The sequence below is a fragment of the Anabrus simplex genome, chromosome 7 (genome assembly GCF_040414725.1).
Source record: "Anabrus simplex isolate iqAnaSimp1 chromosome 7, ASM4041472v1, whole genome shotgun sequence".
NCBI lineage: Eukaryota > Metazoa > Arthropoda > Insecta > Orthoptera > Tettigoniidae > Anabrus > Anabrus simplex.
In genome coordinates this window covers 98,899,032-98,915,622 of record NC_090271.1, presented here as the reverse complement: position 1 = coordinate 98,915,622, position 16,591 = coordinate 98,899,032, and the positions used below count along the sequence as shown (strand labels likewise).

The window sequence follows — 16,591 nt, the reverse complement described above, 5'->3', positions numbered from 1 at the left end:
GTAGTGTGGAATGATGTGTGTGAGGAAAGGAAGATTAAGGACGTCAGACACCCAGTCCCCAGGCCAGGAATATTAATCATTACAATTAAAACCCCCGACCCGGCCGGGAATCGAACCCGGGGCCGCCGTGAGACAGGCGGACTCGTTGCCCCCTACACCGCGGGGTCGGACACACCACACCCTTACACATGGTTATAACGTGAGAGAACATATCAGGCAGCTTATTTACTTTTAAGGGTCCCAGACGTACAGATTTTCCACTTTTTTAACAGCTGCTTGCTGCCCGCGAAAGTACAGCTTATAATAATCTGGAAGTAATCAGCTTCTACCAGTGAAATAATTACTGAATTCGGTTGATGTTTCTGATATCACCCACAAAGTCACAACATTTCTCTTTTCATAATATTAGCATTATAGATTTGTCTAATACACATTTTTCCATTAAAATTGCATAGGGTAATTCTAGTATGTTAGGAAAGTAACATTTGAAAGATTTCGCTTAAACTCGTTCTTAACCCTTTGTTTACTGAATTTTAAATGATTTTTGAACAAAAATAATACTATATAATACTAATAATATATTTAGATATGCAAACATGTATGAAACCACAAATATGCGTAATATTGGTAATTCAGGCCAAAATGTAACTTGGGACTTGAAAGTATCGACTGTTTGACGGGAATATTTTCAAGGTTCATATGATAACAAACTACTTCATAACGGTGGTAGCCAAAAGGGAATTATAAGACTAAAAATGAGTCAGTTTCATCCGACCCTGTTGTCTAGCTCCATGGCTAAATGGTTTGCATGCTGTATGTTCGTCCAAGGGCCCCCATGTTCAGTTTCCGGCCAGATCGGAGATTTTAACATCCACCTTCTCTGGCTGGGGCGCTGAGTGTTTATGGCGTCTTCATAATCAGAATTCCTTTAAGATAGGGCCCTATCCTTGCGGATGTGTTGGCCATTGGCACTAATGCTATTTACCATGAATAAGTTGTCCAATAATCTATGGATACCAATGCAGTTATAACTTCTAAACATAACCTCAACCACTCTTTTTTTTTTATCTCTGGTACCTGACGGGACTTCGAAGTCCCCAGTATTTTATAACACCAGGATTCCACAATGCTACATTATAAATACGTTCATACAGAAGAATTTGTCATGTCAGGTATCCATTTAGGAGAAAAAATATTAGCTTACCATTTGAGCAGTAGAAATACTTTTACAAATAATTTTCTTTTGACACTCCAGCATTCATCATAATGGCTTCACCACTACTACATACTGTCATGCATGTCAGACTGATAGCTGTTCTATATCATGCTTGATGGATGCTGCAATTTCTCACTATATTCTGAAACTATTTCTGAAGAAGAGGACTGGGGGTCCCGTCAGGTTTCCAGGTAACATTCAATTTCTACAGTGAATTTTAAAAGGCAGGACTTTAATGTCCCGTCAGTAAACAAAGGGAGGGTAGTTCTATTATGTTAGGAAAGTAATAAGTGAATGATTTCGCTTAAACTCGTTCTTAAAGAAATAAGACGTGCACTCTTTTATTGGTAAAGTGCAGATAAACTTCCGCGTACTAACTAGGCAAGAATATAGAAATGTGCTCCTTCCTTTCGGTGATTATTCTAAATTTATGGAAGTTAAGCTACGAATGCAGTTTTTCACTGCTATTTATACTTACCATGAATTATCGAAACATGTTTAAAAAGCCAAGGAAAACGGCTGAGAGGATTCGTCGCGCTGACCACGCGTCACCTTGAAATTTGCAGATCTTCGGACTGAGCAGCAGTCGCTTGGTAGGCCAAGGCTTATTAAAGCCGTAGTAACATGAAATTTGATTCGGAATTCTCAAATGCTGAGGATACTTTGAATTGAAAGAGTAAAGAGTGAGCAAGTTCTCAGTAAAGGAATAATGTTATTTCATAGTATGATGTAACTGCCTTCTTTCCGTATTCAAAAGACACTTTACCGTACTGCAATTCTTTTCCGCGCTGTTTGACTAGAAATCGTCTATGATTGGTTGAACTCCGCTCCACAGTAATGTAAACTTAACTTCGTTGAATTATTTCTCCATCTGATTGCAGTACTGTGGTTCCCTACCCATCTACAGCAAAAATGGCGTCTCTGCATTCCCAGCACAAGTAATCTGCCTCCTGAAAGTGTACGGATAGTTTATTTGCTGTATATTTTGCTGACAGTCTATTTCTAAGTGACAAACATCTTTATTTTCACAATTCTTTCACATTTTATATTTTATTTCAGTTCCAGCAGTAGGCTATAACGATCATTTTATAACTAGGCCTTACTTCATATTTTATTATACATTCATATACAATTATTATTAAGTAGAAAGTAAATTGGAAGATAATGTACGGAATAGCTATTTACGAACAGCCATGGATATTGATGGTTTATTTTACGAGTGAGATTTTTACAGGACGTTTACAGGCGCCCGAGTGTCGTAAGCACATTCACTGCCCCTGTGATGGAAATTATTTTGGACTTAAGTGCGACCAGTATCCAGTATTTGGGAGATAGTGGGTTCGGGCCCCCCTGAGTATGTTTTTCCGTGGTTTCCAGTTTTCACACTGGGCAGATGCTGGGGCTGTACCTTAATTAAGGCCACGGCCGCTTCCTCCCCATTCCTAGCCCTTTCCTATACCATAAGACCTATCTCTGTCGTTGCGACGTAAAGCAACTTGTAAACAATTACAGGGTCTTTCATAAAGAATGAACCGATTTCGAAGGCTTATTGCGTCGTACTCAAGCCATGCAGTGGAACGAGTCACATATCGTTACAAAGGGCGTGGCCTCGTATTTCTATTAGTAGTCAGCAGAGTGCTCCGCGCCTTCCTCCCATCCCTCCCCCCCCCCTCCCGACTCCTCAACGGTGGATTGGTCGACACACTGCTACGGATCGTGCTCTACTCGCATGGCCTTCCATATCCCCAGACTTCACTCCTTGCGACTTCTTCCTGTGGGGATACGTCAAGGACAAATTTTATGTTCCGCCTCTACGCACTACATTGGATGACCTTCAAGAGCGGATAACACGTGTGATCAACTCAGTGGATCGTGATATGCTGCACTGCGTTTGGGAGGAATTGTCCTATCGCCTAGATGTGGTCCGTGCTCCTGGTGGTGGTCATATTGAACACCTGTAGGACTAAACTTGAACATCAGTCAAACACGTGCGTCTTAGGTTTAATCTTGTACTACTGACTGTTGGGAAAATATAGCTTGATGAAATCGGTTCATTCTTTATGAAAGACCCTGTATTTTGGAACTCATGGATGTAGATACTGGCCTGTCCGACTCCTTGGTTTTATGTTCAGCGTTTAGACCTTCGTTTCAGAGGGTCCTAGGTTCGATTCCCGGCTGGGTCGGGGATTTTAACTGCGTCTGGCTCGGGGACTGGGTATTTATGTTTGTCCACTTTCCTCTTCATATTCAGACAACACAACACATCACACTACCAACCACCACAGAAACACACAATAGTGATTACATCCCTCCAAATAGGGTTGCGTCAGGAAGGGCATCCGGTCGTAAAACATTGCAAACGGGGTGCGAAGGACGTAGACACAGACCACTAGGGAGCGGATATTGATAACTAAGAAGTCACTGAAAATGATCAATAAAATGGCCTTAAATTTATGGAAAAAATGCTTTAAAATAAGTAAAAATGGCTTTAAAATATTTAACAAAACTGAATTCTGGTGATTTGTGTAACAATGGTTTAACAATCAATATATCCCTGTTCTATTCATTGCACAGCTCTTATTTTTACATAAATAATCAGTCATCTTTTAATTTACTTGGAAGTGTGCAAGATGATTTGCTGGATTTAATGCTAGCACTACGCCCCCCAAAGAACCTGGGCATTATTGTTGTTCTTTGCACTCATTACAGTTTTCAGATGTTTTTCTTGTTTGATGTATTGTTGTACAATAAACTTCCTTTCAGCACTCACTCTAACGCTGCACAATTTAAAAAAATAAAACATGCCCATCTATTCTAAACACGTCTTTTCCAAATTCACTCACTAGCTTGGTCATGAAATATATTTAACAAATTTAACCATATAAAAATATGTATAATTTTTTACGTTGTTACTTGTGGACTTGTACCACTCTGAAAATAAAGAATACATGCGTTGATTAAACACTTATAAAATGAACTAAACATTCTTAAAAGTTATGTATGCTAACCTAAAATCTTGAAATAATCATCCCAAATTGGCAAAATAATGCAAAAGGATGCAAAATAAAAACGTGTTTTTATCTTTCGTTACATTGCAGAATGAATTTTTATACTACTGAGCAACGTCTTAATGCAAAGGAAGAAAAAGATGACATTTCAACAACATCCGTGCCCTAACACTCTGGTCTAATCGACTTTGTCTTCAAGATGTATAAATTTGTGTAGAATTAAGGAAGAAAGAAAAACCAGTAACATTTGAAACTCATCCTGTCTAGATACTGTACTTCATTTCGACAATACCTATCATGCGGTTTGAATTCTATGTCAGAACTTGCATCCGTGACTCCAACACAGCTCCTTTCGAGTTTTTTTTACAATATATAAACAGTGAAAGACAATGGAAAATGTGCTGGAATACTTTAATGATTGGACTAAGGGTGAATGTAATTTCACTTTCAGTGTTTAGTTTTCTGCAGTCTCCATTTCTTACAGTGATGTATGTTGATTTAACTTTACTCCTAACTCATAGTTAATTTTTGATGTATTTGCAGGATCTTGGCCTGTCGATCAGCGATGAGCAGATCGCCCAAATGGAAGCAAATATCTACAACATAGATTTCAAGGAGGCTGCTGAGGAGGAGAAACTGACCCGCCATGACGTGATGGCTCATGTTCATGTCTTTGGCAAGTTGTGTCCACTGGCTGCTCCCATCATCCACTTGGGGGCCACCTCTTGTTATGTTGGCGACAATACTGTATGTACCATTCATATTTCTTTTCTCTTTAGAGTGCTTTCCTTCTCTATTTGAGTAGGAGTAGTTCTCCATGGTCTCCCCTTTCAGCTCAGAGCAAACCTATGTACAGTTTGTTGACTGTCCACTGTAGGCCACCGCTGCTTCCATCACGATCCTTGTTCCAAAAACGTATACTCTCCTCCCCTTCTTCTTTTCTTCTTCTTCTTCTTCTTCTTCTTCTTCTACCGAGCTCGATAGTTGCAGTCGCTTAAGTGCGGCCAGTATCCGGTATTCGGAAGGTATTGGGTTCCAACCCCACTGTCGGCAGCCCTGAAGATGGTTTTCTGTGGTTTCCCATTTTCACCAGGCAAATGCTGGGGCTGTACCTTAATTAAGGCCGCGGCCGCTTCATTCCCACTCCTAGTGCTTTTCTCTCCCATCGTCGCCATAAGATCTATCTGTGTCGGTGCGACGTAAAGCAACTTGTAAAAATAACAAAATCTCTTCTTCTGTTCCTCTTCCTCCTCATCATCATCATTTTCCTTCCTCCTCTCTCTCTCTCTTTTGTATTTTCTTGTTCATCATTCCGTTGTATGACTGCATAAAAGGGGTATTTTAGTTCATATTTTAATGTTCTTGTATTTGAAGACTTGTCATTCCAAATGAACTAAGTGCCAAATTTGTTAAGAAGGAAGCCATACTTTTCAGTGTTAGTTCAGTTAATGTAACTTTAAAGCTGTTGAATACAACTGTGTTTTTACACAGGTATGTTATAGATGTTGTATTTAGTGTTTGACGGACTGAAGAGCTTTAAAGTTACACTAAGTGCCAAAATCAGCATTTTGAGATATTCGCAGAAATCAAACATTTTGAAGTTGAAGTTCCGAAATGCATGAATACAATAGAATATCCCAATCCTTTAAACTGCAAAGCCAAGAAATATGTTTTACAACTTAGATATTTTCACTAGATATGGAGTACACACCTGTCACCTAATGACAAATGGAACCTTGGTTATTTCTTCTGTAATGATTTCGGGGGGGGGGGGGGATTTTGCAAGGCAGTATTATTGGAACTTTATGTATTCTTATTATATTAATGATACAAGTAAAGAACTGGCATCACAAATAAAGGTCTTTTGGATGATATACTGTATAGAGTGATAAATAAGTTACAAAATTATGAGCAACTGCAAAAAGACCTCGACAAACTTGTGAGATGGACAGTAGATAATGGTATGATGGTAAACAGGGTGTAAAGTGCAGGTTGTTTCACCAAAAGGAGAAGTCCTCCCAGTTTTACAGTAATTGCTGTGCCATTGGAGTGAAAGGACCTCACGAGACTGTTGTAAGTAACTAGGTGTTAGTTAATACAAGGGTAGATCTTCACTGAAGAAATCACATTAACGAGGCTGTAAGTAAACGTTATAGATCTCTTCATATACCGAGCGAGTTGGCCGTGCGGTTAGGGGCACGCAGCTGTGAGCTTGCATCCGAGATATTGTGGGTTCAAACCCCACTGTCGGCAGCCCTGAAAATGATTTTCTGTGGTTTCCCATTTTCACACTAGGCAAATACTGGGGCTGTACCTTAATCGAGGCCATGGCTGCTTTGTTCCAACTCCATCTACCTGTGTCGGTGCGATGCAAAGCAAATTGTAAAAGGTCTCTTCATATGGCTCTGAGGGTATTTAGTAATTGTAGTAAGGATGTGAAAGGGAGGGCATATAAGTCACTGGTAAAACCCCAATTAGAGTATGGTTCCAATACTATATATAGACTTGCACAGTCCCAAGCTTCAAGATGTGTCCAAGGACAAGATAATCAGTGTCAAATTAAACATTTGAATCACACTGGCTTAAACAAAATTGAAAGGTAACTCCTGTGTGGTCATTGGTCTTTAATTTTGTTGGACTGTTCTCTGTTGCTCAACCCATCTTGGCTACCTTCGGGAAAAGCGTCGTAAGGGAGATTTATTCTGTCTTCGGGATCATATAGCGCGGACGTGTTGTCCGGGAGCTCTGTGCTCTATGGGGATTTCTGGTTTTATTAGGGTAAGCAAATCTTAAATGTCCTATGTAATTTTATTTCACATTTTGACTTGTTACAGGAGTTTATCCGTTGATTTAACTAACAGGAATCTAAACAAATTTTCACTGGTGGATTTCTGGTTTTATTAGGGTAAGCAAATCTTAAATGTCTTATGTAATTTTATTTCACATTTTGACTTGTTACAGGAGTTTATCCGTTGATTTAACTAACAGGAATCTAAACAAATTTTCACTGGTGTAAAAGCGCTTTACATCCATCCTCAAGTTTGCACGAGGCAAGCTTTTATAACAGTTTTGTACTTTAAAAATTACATGGCTCCCTAAGCTTGATCTCAGTAAATCTGTTTTATTTTAAATTGTTTTCCAGTGGCCTATATTTTTCTATAGTGAAGGTGATCACTTCACATTTTAAACTTGTAATTGATCAGGAATATTTTCTTTGAATATCAACACACTCGGCGGACTAGACCTATTTGCCTTCACAATTGAACTTCAAAAAGTATTTTCCTTCAAGACTAGCACTGGCAACAGTATTGTAAGACTGCAACTTAATTACACCAGAGTTCGTATTTATATCTTGCGTTTATGCTAGTTTTCTTTGTTTCCTTTTCTTTTGTGTTTGTTATACTAAATTGTTATTTTGTTGAAGTTTTGTCCATAGAAGTCCTTTGAACCATAACCTCGTAGGGTTCCTTCCGCTGTCCACATCTTGCCTTTGATGTCGTGTATTTTACCTTGTTTAATTTTTATTGTATGACTTGGTTTTAAAATTTTCTTTCTTTTTTATTTTGATGTGTCACAAGCTGTTCCATTGGTGGCAGAGCGTGGTTCACCATTACGCCATTGAAAATTTGTTTAGATTCCTGTTAGTTAAATCAATGGGTAAACCCTTGTAACAATCTAAAATGTGAAATAAAATTACATAGGACGTTTAAAATTTGCTTACCTCAGTAAAGCCAGATGTCCCCATAGAGCACAAAGCTCCCGGATAACACGTACGCTCTACATGATTCCGAAGACAGAATGAAGCTCCCGTGAGACACGCTTCCCGAAGATAGCCAAGGTGGGTTGTGCAACAGGAAACAGCCCAGCAAAATTAATGACCAATGACCGCACAGGAGTTATCGTTCGATTTTGTTTTAGCTAATGAAATTTAAATTTTTAATCCATTGCTGTTTATCTTGTTCTTGGACACATCTCAAAGCTTGGATCTTGTGAAAGTTTTAGAAAAATTGACAGGTACGGTACATGGAGTCCGATAAATTTCGACGATAAAATTAAATAAAATTTTTAAATGGTCCAGAAAGTGTTTGAAGTAGGCCAAATACAGATGCATTCACAGCCCACGTCACAAAGAGAGCAGTATAAGAAAGAAACATGCTGAAGAGAAAATGATATCACATAACACAAAATTTGGCATTAAAATAAATGAGGTAGAAATTGAAGAGCGAGCACAGGAATATTGGAACAAGAAGTTGGATGTAAAAATACTAATCCAAAAAGTACAGAAATAGTGCTGGTACGACTTCACTACCAGGATAGAGGAAGTAGGAAACTACTATATAAAGTAGTAAAACATATATGGAGGAATTCTTCCACTGGAAACTAATGATGGTAGTTTGATAAGAGCAGAGGAAGGGATCAGACGTAAAATGAAGAGGTACTTCAGCATGTTGTTAAAATTGAGCTGAAGACACCACCACCATCACCACCTGTAGAACAGATGAAATCCAGAAAAACCAACCCTCATAAACATGGCTTGAATTCAAAACAGCACTAAGGAGCATAAAAAATTAGAAAGTCCTCAGGCTTTGATGATTTTGCCTCATATACAATAAATGCAGATGAAGTACCAGGATTAAATTGGCTATACAGAGTCCTCACTGATCTGGAAAGAAAACAAAATCCCAGATTTGGGAAAAGGTATCATCATCCCACTGTTTAAAAACTGCAAACAGATTGAAACGTAGTGGTCAATGACTTAAATATTTTGCCTTTTAAACAGCAAGCAGCATCATCATGCAAATCAAAATGTGGAAAATGTAGGTACATAATACTGTTGTCACATACCCTGAAGCTGTTGGAAAAGATAATCAAAATGAGAGGAAGATAGTGGAACCTTTACTTGAGGAAATACAACATGGATTTAGGAAAGATCGAACTACCATGGATCTCATTTCTGCTCTAAGAATGCTGACAGAAAAGAACTGGGAACATGGAAAGAATCTTGTGATTACATTTTTGGACATTGAAAAGACCCATGACTGCATCCCTGTTCAGATAGGCAGTGGATGTTGAATATGGTTGTAGACAAAGAGAGGTGTCCAACAGGGAAGTACTCTATGACCACTCATGATGATGATGATGATGATGATGATAATAATAATAATAATAATAAAAATAATAATAATAATAATAATAATAGTTACGGGGTTACCCGTGGAATGCAGAGGTGAAAGAAGGTGCGGGCTGGAATGGGTCTAACTACAAAGCCGAGAAATGAATTAAAATTTCATTAAAGGTTATATTTTCAAAACAGCCAAACTTAACAGTTTTGATTTAGAATTTCCAACTTTAACCAATAACAACAAGTAATAAGGTACCAGGAACAAAATTTAAGTCTAGGAACGACAAGATTTGGTGGTATAACAGAACTTAGGCTTCAAGCCTTCACTTTACATTTTCTGAGCTCTCAGCTCCCAAACACATATTTACCAAAGGGTACAAAACCCCTAATAACATGGAGCACCTGCTCCCACCTTCGAATATCAAGCCTCTTTGAGGCACTTTTACCACAAATAAAAGAGCTAACCCGCTCTCAATTTTTCAAGCTTAGAAAGGTAATACCAGACTTTTACACATGAGTGCCATCAAGGCACAACTTACAATGAAACAGGGGTATCTTGTACCCAACCTATTGGGCCTTCGTTGAAAAAGAATAGGTTAAGTAATTGGCCCAAAATGCAAAACTGAATGGAGGCGTGAATTTGCACTCCTACACGAAACTTCTTAAAACCTAAGAGGCACTAGGCCGATGAAGCAGGGGCTATTCCCAAACTATGGAGGTGACTCGTATACAGAATAAATTTAATACATTACGGAAGAGTAGAAGAACGGTTACGAAAACGTAGTCACGTCGAATTCAAAATGAAGGGGAGCTCGAGAGAGTAAAGCACTCTCTATCCCCGATTTTCAGTTAAAGTTATATGAAGATTTACAAAATTTTACATGATTAAGAGATAGATTACATAATAAAAAGGTTTCGGACCTTCCCCGAGGGTTAAACTGCTGAGCTAGCAAGAAAATAAAGATGTTAAACGGCCATTACCTTTGTGAAGAGCTGCTGCCCGAAGGAAGAGGCGCTACCCGCCCCCTGCTACACTTCCACACACTAGGCTAGATGTTGTTCGAGTGGCCCAGAGACAGGAAAATCAGCAGTTTTTATAATCTCGGGGAAGATTCGAGACCTTTCATGAATAATTAAGACACACCCACAGGCGTTTATTAGGTAGCTTACAGTTACACATCTAAACCAAAGAAGAAAGACACGATTGGTCAAAAATTAATTACAGAAATTCTGGATTGGCTAAGTTCAAAACTGGCGGAAAGAAAAGATTTATATTGCCAACCCACAAATGAAAGAACGAAATTTAGTAAAGAACAAACTTATGAATACAAAATTTCTTCAAATAAAGTTCTTCCACTTCGCACCAGGGTGCATGGTCATAGTTTTTTGTAGAGACATCTATCAGAGAATGTCCACACTTCTTGATCAATAGAAGACAAAACAAGTCAAACACCACACAGTACTGACAACTTCGTAAGCACAAAATTTACGGTAGTGACATCTTCTGAGCAAACTTATGAGTTGATACAGTTGTTAAAGTTCAGAGTTTCTCCTGTAGAGGAGTACTTTAAGGTGGAAAATTCAAATGTGCGGCGTAGAGGTGTACCAACCGGTACAACAACAACAACAACAACAACAACAACAACAACAACAACAACAACAACAACAACAACAACAACAACAACAACAACAACAACAATTTGATTGCTTTCAAGTCTTGCAAAAAGAAAATTGCAAAACTGTAACGGAACACATGGCCCAATACTTGGAAGGAAGATGATGACAATAATAATAATAATAATAATAATAGACAACAAGATCATGAAGTTCGTCAAAAATGGACAGTAGATTGAATGCCCTGGTATTTGCTAATGATGTGCTGTTATAGAAAGAAACAGACGCTGAAGTAAAGAAAAAAACTGACTGAATGGAACAATATGTTCAGTAACTTTGAGCTAAGATGAGTGAAACAAAGACTGTAGAAATAAGCATCAAGAGGGAAGGAATGAACTCAAACCTCTTTTTAAAAAGAACCACATTAGCATCAGTTTCTCATTTAAAATACCTTGGAAGTACCATCTTAAAGGCCAACACTGTCAAGCACGAAATTCTCAGCTGGACACAGAAATCACCAAACTTTTACAATCGATTCAGAAACCCACTATAGTACTTCAAATACCACAAAAAGTAAAGCAGCCATGTACCACACCTATTTCATACCAATTCTCATATACAGTTTCAAGGCATGTATGTGTTCTACTAAATAGTGACTATAACAGAATTCAGGCAACAAAAATGAGATTCATTAGAGATAACAGACTACCTGAAAAGACAAAACAAGGAATGAAGGAAATAGGAAAGTAGCTGGCATTGAGGTTCCTATTATCAGTGAAATAAAAGTGTAGACTTGAGTGATATGGGCACATTTTTACAATGATCAATGAAAGGCCTGCCAGAAAATACTTTGACCTTAATGTCCAAGGAAAAAGACCAAGGGGAAGGCCAAGGAAATACTGGATAGAGACACTAAAATCAGATGTGGAGGAGAGAGGTCTCAGGTGGAAAGATGTCCAGGAAAAGATGATGTATGAAGATAGAAGGAGATGGCAAGTGATTGTACACCCATCCAGGAAGCTGGAGTTGGAAATGGTGATGAATTTACAAATGCAAAACTGAAATGTTGTATGACTTTTAGTGCCGGAAGTGTCCGAGGACATTTTTGGCCTGCCAGGTGCAGATATTTTGATTTGCGCCTCAGAATGACGATGAAATGATGATGAAGATGACATGTACACCCAGCCACTGTGACAGCGGAATTAACGAATACTGGTTAAAATTCCCGATCCTGCCCTCAATCGACGCGGGAACCCTGTGACCAAAGGCCAACACACTAACCATTCAGTGATGGAGCCAGACGATGAATTTACAAAAACATTCTAATGACAACTAAAATCTTGAACAAAAATAGGCTACGTAATGCTTGGTCACAAAACATAAAAAATACCGGGCGAGCTGGCCGTGCAGTTAGGAGCGCGCAGCTGTGAGCTCGCATCCGGGAGATAGTGGGTTCGAGTCCCACTGTCGGCAGCCCTGAAGATGGTTTTCCGTGGTTTCCCATTTTCACACCAGGCAAATGCTGGGGCTGTACCTTAATTAAGGCCACGGCCGCTTCCTTCCCATTCCTAGGCCTATCCTGTCCCATCGTCGCCATAAGACCTAACTGTGTCGGTGCAACGTCAAGAAAATAGCAAAAAAACATCAAAAATTGCCTGTGTTCTTAGGGTAAGTATGCTCAAGAGGTTCTTCTTCTCCCTGGATAAGGTGGTGGTTATTGTTTTAAAGGAGAGTACATCTAGGTAACCATCCCTTCTTATTCCTAACAAGGAAAAGAAAAAGGGGCGATCCATTCAAGAATGAAGATGTCAACAAAAGAACATGAAGGGCATGAAAATGAAACACACTCTGGGCCTCATAAACCTTGTAAACATTGGTTACTGAGTGGTAAAGGCTGCAGTAGCTGTATTAGGGAGCCCCCCACAATGAACAGCCTGAAAGATTGTTTGCTTCCATGGTTTCTCATTTTCAGTATCTTAATTAAAGCCTTGGCTGCTACCTCCCCAGTCCTAGCCCTTTCGTACTTGACTGTTGCTGAAAACCTAGAAGAGTTAATGCCAAGTTTAAACATGTTGCAAAACAGAACCCCTCTCCTTCACTTCTGTTTTATAACAATACACAGAGTCGTGAAGTACATTATTTGTCATACTGGATAATCACTGACAACTGAAAAGCAACAGAGTACTCGGGCGTTAGAAACTGGACTTACACATTCTAAATCCATGGGATATAGTACCAAAAGCCTTGTTTGAGCAGTCTTTTCTTGCCTTTGCTGGAAAGATCTAATGCTTACAGTGCACTATGTCTTCTGGTATGGGCTAGAACAAATCTGTTGTCCCGTTTCATCTTTGGCAATATGAAAGTGACTGAGGTATGAGCAATGCCAGTGTTAGTAACACAATTCTTTACGCAACCAGTCCGTGTTTTAAATAGTGTGAAAATGTTCCTCATAGGGTTGGTTGGTGCATGCATTTCAGTGGTCTTCATAGATAGTGGTGGTGGTGACTGAGATGTAATAGCTACATCCGGCTCAGTGATGAAAGCAGCAGGAAAACGGGAAACTCTAACTCTTCATTTCCATTGTAAGCCTCTTCTTTGATGCCTAGCCATCTATGACAGCTGATGGCAGAGTTATTGAGGATTCAACCAGCCTTCAGGCTAAAATACTCAACAAACAAACAAAGATACATTCATAATGCATCAATCATACACCCCGCTAATATATTTTTATGATTTTCGAAGACACCGAGGTGACAGAATTTAGTCCATCAGGAGTCCTTTTATGTGTCAGTAAATCTGCTGACAGAAGGTTGACATATTTGAGCACCTTCAAATACTGCTGGACTGAGCCAGGATCGAACCTACCAAGTCGGGCTCAGAAAGCCAGCGCTCTACCGTCTGAACTATACATACATGTATGAAATTCATGTGACCTACTCTGGACTTATCTCCTCTTATAAGGCACTGGCCTGGTAGGCTACTTATCTCCTTTACATTCAATTTTTTTGTCAAATGATGGTTCTAGGCACTTTGCAGTTTTCAGTCTTCAATCAAAAAAATGATTGTAGTCAGATTATTATTTTAGCCCTTATAATTTTTATATAATTACCTGCTAGGCTGAGTGGCTCAGACAGTACAAATACCTCCACAGCTCAGGTTTGTGAGAAATGAGGAAAGAGCCAATCTGTTTGAAGATAGCAGTGTATGAAGTTGTAGAGATTGTCCTTGTTCTTTTCCGTTTTCATGTTTGTCCTTGTCTCCTGTGTCTTCTTCTTTTCAATTCCTATTATGTATTCCTTTTCATAGTCCTACGTTTGTTCATATTTCTGATTATTTGTAGAGGGTAGAGGCACAGGAAGAAATAGGAACTATATGATCTGATAGATCAGCCTAAAGTTGTACAGATAATTAACACTAGGTAACTGAGAGGGGCAGAGCGAAAGCCCGTGGGAAGTTCTAAAGGAACAATGGGAGGATGGTGTGACCTACGGTAATTGGGAGTCCACCTCAACTAGATACAAGCAACATAAACTGTAGGAACAGGAAATAGAATGTGAGGATGACACATTATCTCCCATGTCCTTAATTATTGGAATAGTAGTAGTAGCCACTATTTGTTCCCTTCCCATTACTTACATTAAACCAATGGAATTCTTTTCTCCTTCTGTGTTTGTCTTGTGTTCCTTGTCTTATACATCCTGTATTAACCTTTCTTTGTCTTCCCTTTCCTTGTGTTTATCTGGCTTTCTCCCCACCTTGCACTTCTTACATTAAGAATGGCCTTCAGTGGGTGTAGATGCCTGTCTTCCATGAACAAGTTTGGAAGCAGAAATGCGCTTGTTGGAGAGCAAGGAGACCTTTTGTAACAGTGTGTGAAGATGTGGAGTTTATCCTTTACTGTCAATTCCCTCTTGACATTATTGTTTGTGTTATTCTTCATGAGTACTTTAAAAGTAGAGGTTTAGTTATTTTAATTTTTTTTTCATACTGGTGAACTTGTTTTAGAAATTAAACTTTTCTGTGTAGATGTAATCTTGTTTACTTTCAAGACCTTGGTACTACTTATAATATCCACTAATTATATATCATTCTTTACTAAATTGTTTATTATGATGGCAGCAAATCTGCTTTAATTCATAGAACATAATCTTATATTATCTTTTCAGGACTTGATTATTCTGCGGGATGGTTTCCAGCTGCTCCTCCCTAAATTGGCTACCTGCATTGATAGGCTGGCCACCTTTGCAGATCAGTACAAAGATTTACCTACATTAGGATTTACTCATTTACAGTAAGCTCTTTTTTTTTTATCAAGTACCTCATCAGAATATTTTTTCATTCTTTATGACCAGTTGGTTCATGAAAGAAGATACATTTCAGTGTTAATATTGGGATTTATTTATTTATTTATTGGGTATAGAATGTCCCAGTGAGCTAGTGGCTCAAGGAGGGACTGCCCTTTACAATCACAGCTTGGCAGCTTTAAGTTTCATTTAACAGATAAGGCATAGGCCTACATATATAACAAGGAATATTTACAATTAATAATTTACATCATAATATTATAATTAAAGTTTTTGCATGGAAAAAAGAAGATATTAAAAACAAACTAAACTTATGTGGAAAAATAGGTACACAGTGGTTATCGATTTATTCTCCAACATACTGTTCAAGGAAGTACCTGCGTACTTCTTTCTTAAATCTGTACAACTTATTGATTTGTTTTAATTTGGGAGGTAGATTGTTAAAGGCTGTGCTTGCTGAATAAGAAATGCTTTTAACGCCATATTTGGTAGTGTTAGTGGAATCTTTGTAAAACTGGTTTGCTGATCTTGTGTTATGGGTGTGAATGTCCTTACTGTATCGTAGTTCTGTATTAACAGAAATCATATTATTTTTATACCTGAACATAAATAAAGCTTGAGAATATTTAATCTAGCATTGTACTGGTAATATGTTTGTTTCCTGAAAAACTTCCACAGATGGTTTTAGAAAATCATATCCATACATAATTTTTAAAGCTCTCTTTTGGAGTACTTCTAGTCCCTTTATAGCTTCCTGTGTACAATTTCCCCATATTATATTCATGTACATAAGGTGTGAATGTATGAGGGAGGTATATATGTTTCTTAAGTGTTGGTTGTTTATTCCATAGTCTTTCAATCTTTTTAGTACTCCAATTACACTAATAATTTTTTTCCTTACATTTAAGATATGCTCATTCCAACTTAAGTTATTGTCTAAAGCCAGGCCTAAATATGAAATCTGCTTTACTCTTTCAATGGGCTCATTGCCAATTTTTACTACATTACAGGTATTGATAATTTGTGTTGGTTTATGAAATATCATGTATTTTGTTTTTGAGGTGCTTATAACTAGGTTATTGTTGTTCAGCCATGATGTTAGTATGTCCAGATCTTTTTGCATATACTCCATAATCGTTTGTTCACAACTGCTGTCATAAAATATAAATATATCATCTGCAAACAGGAATATCTTACCAGTAAACTCAAGATAACCTATATCATTAATAAATATTAAAAACAGTAATGGTCCCAGCACTGACCCTTGTGGGACACCATGTTTAACATTGTAGATGGGCCCTTTAGTTTCATTGATATTAACATATTG

The 16,591-nt window shown here is 38.3% G+C and overlaps 1 protein-coding gene across 1 annotated transcript in view; it reads left to right on the top strand.

The window, feature by feature from the left end:
- Positions 1–596: 596 nt before the first annotated feature.
- Adsl (adenylosuccinate lyase) overlaps positions 597–16,591 on the top strand; it is a 49,339-nt gene continuing 33,344 nt past the window's right edge. The window contains exons 1-3 of the mRNA XM_067151921.2: positions 597–644; positions 4,768–4,971; positions 15,127–15,251. Coding sequence (XP_067008022.2) covers positions 597–644; positions 4,768–4,971; positions 15,127–15,251 — 377 coding nt within the window. The remainder of the gene's footprint in view (positions 645–4,767; positions 4,972–15,126; positions 15,252–16,591) is intronic.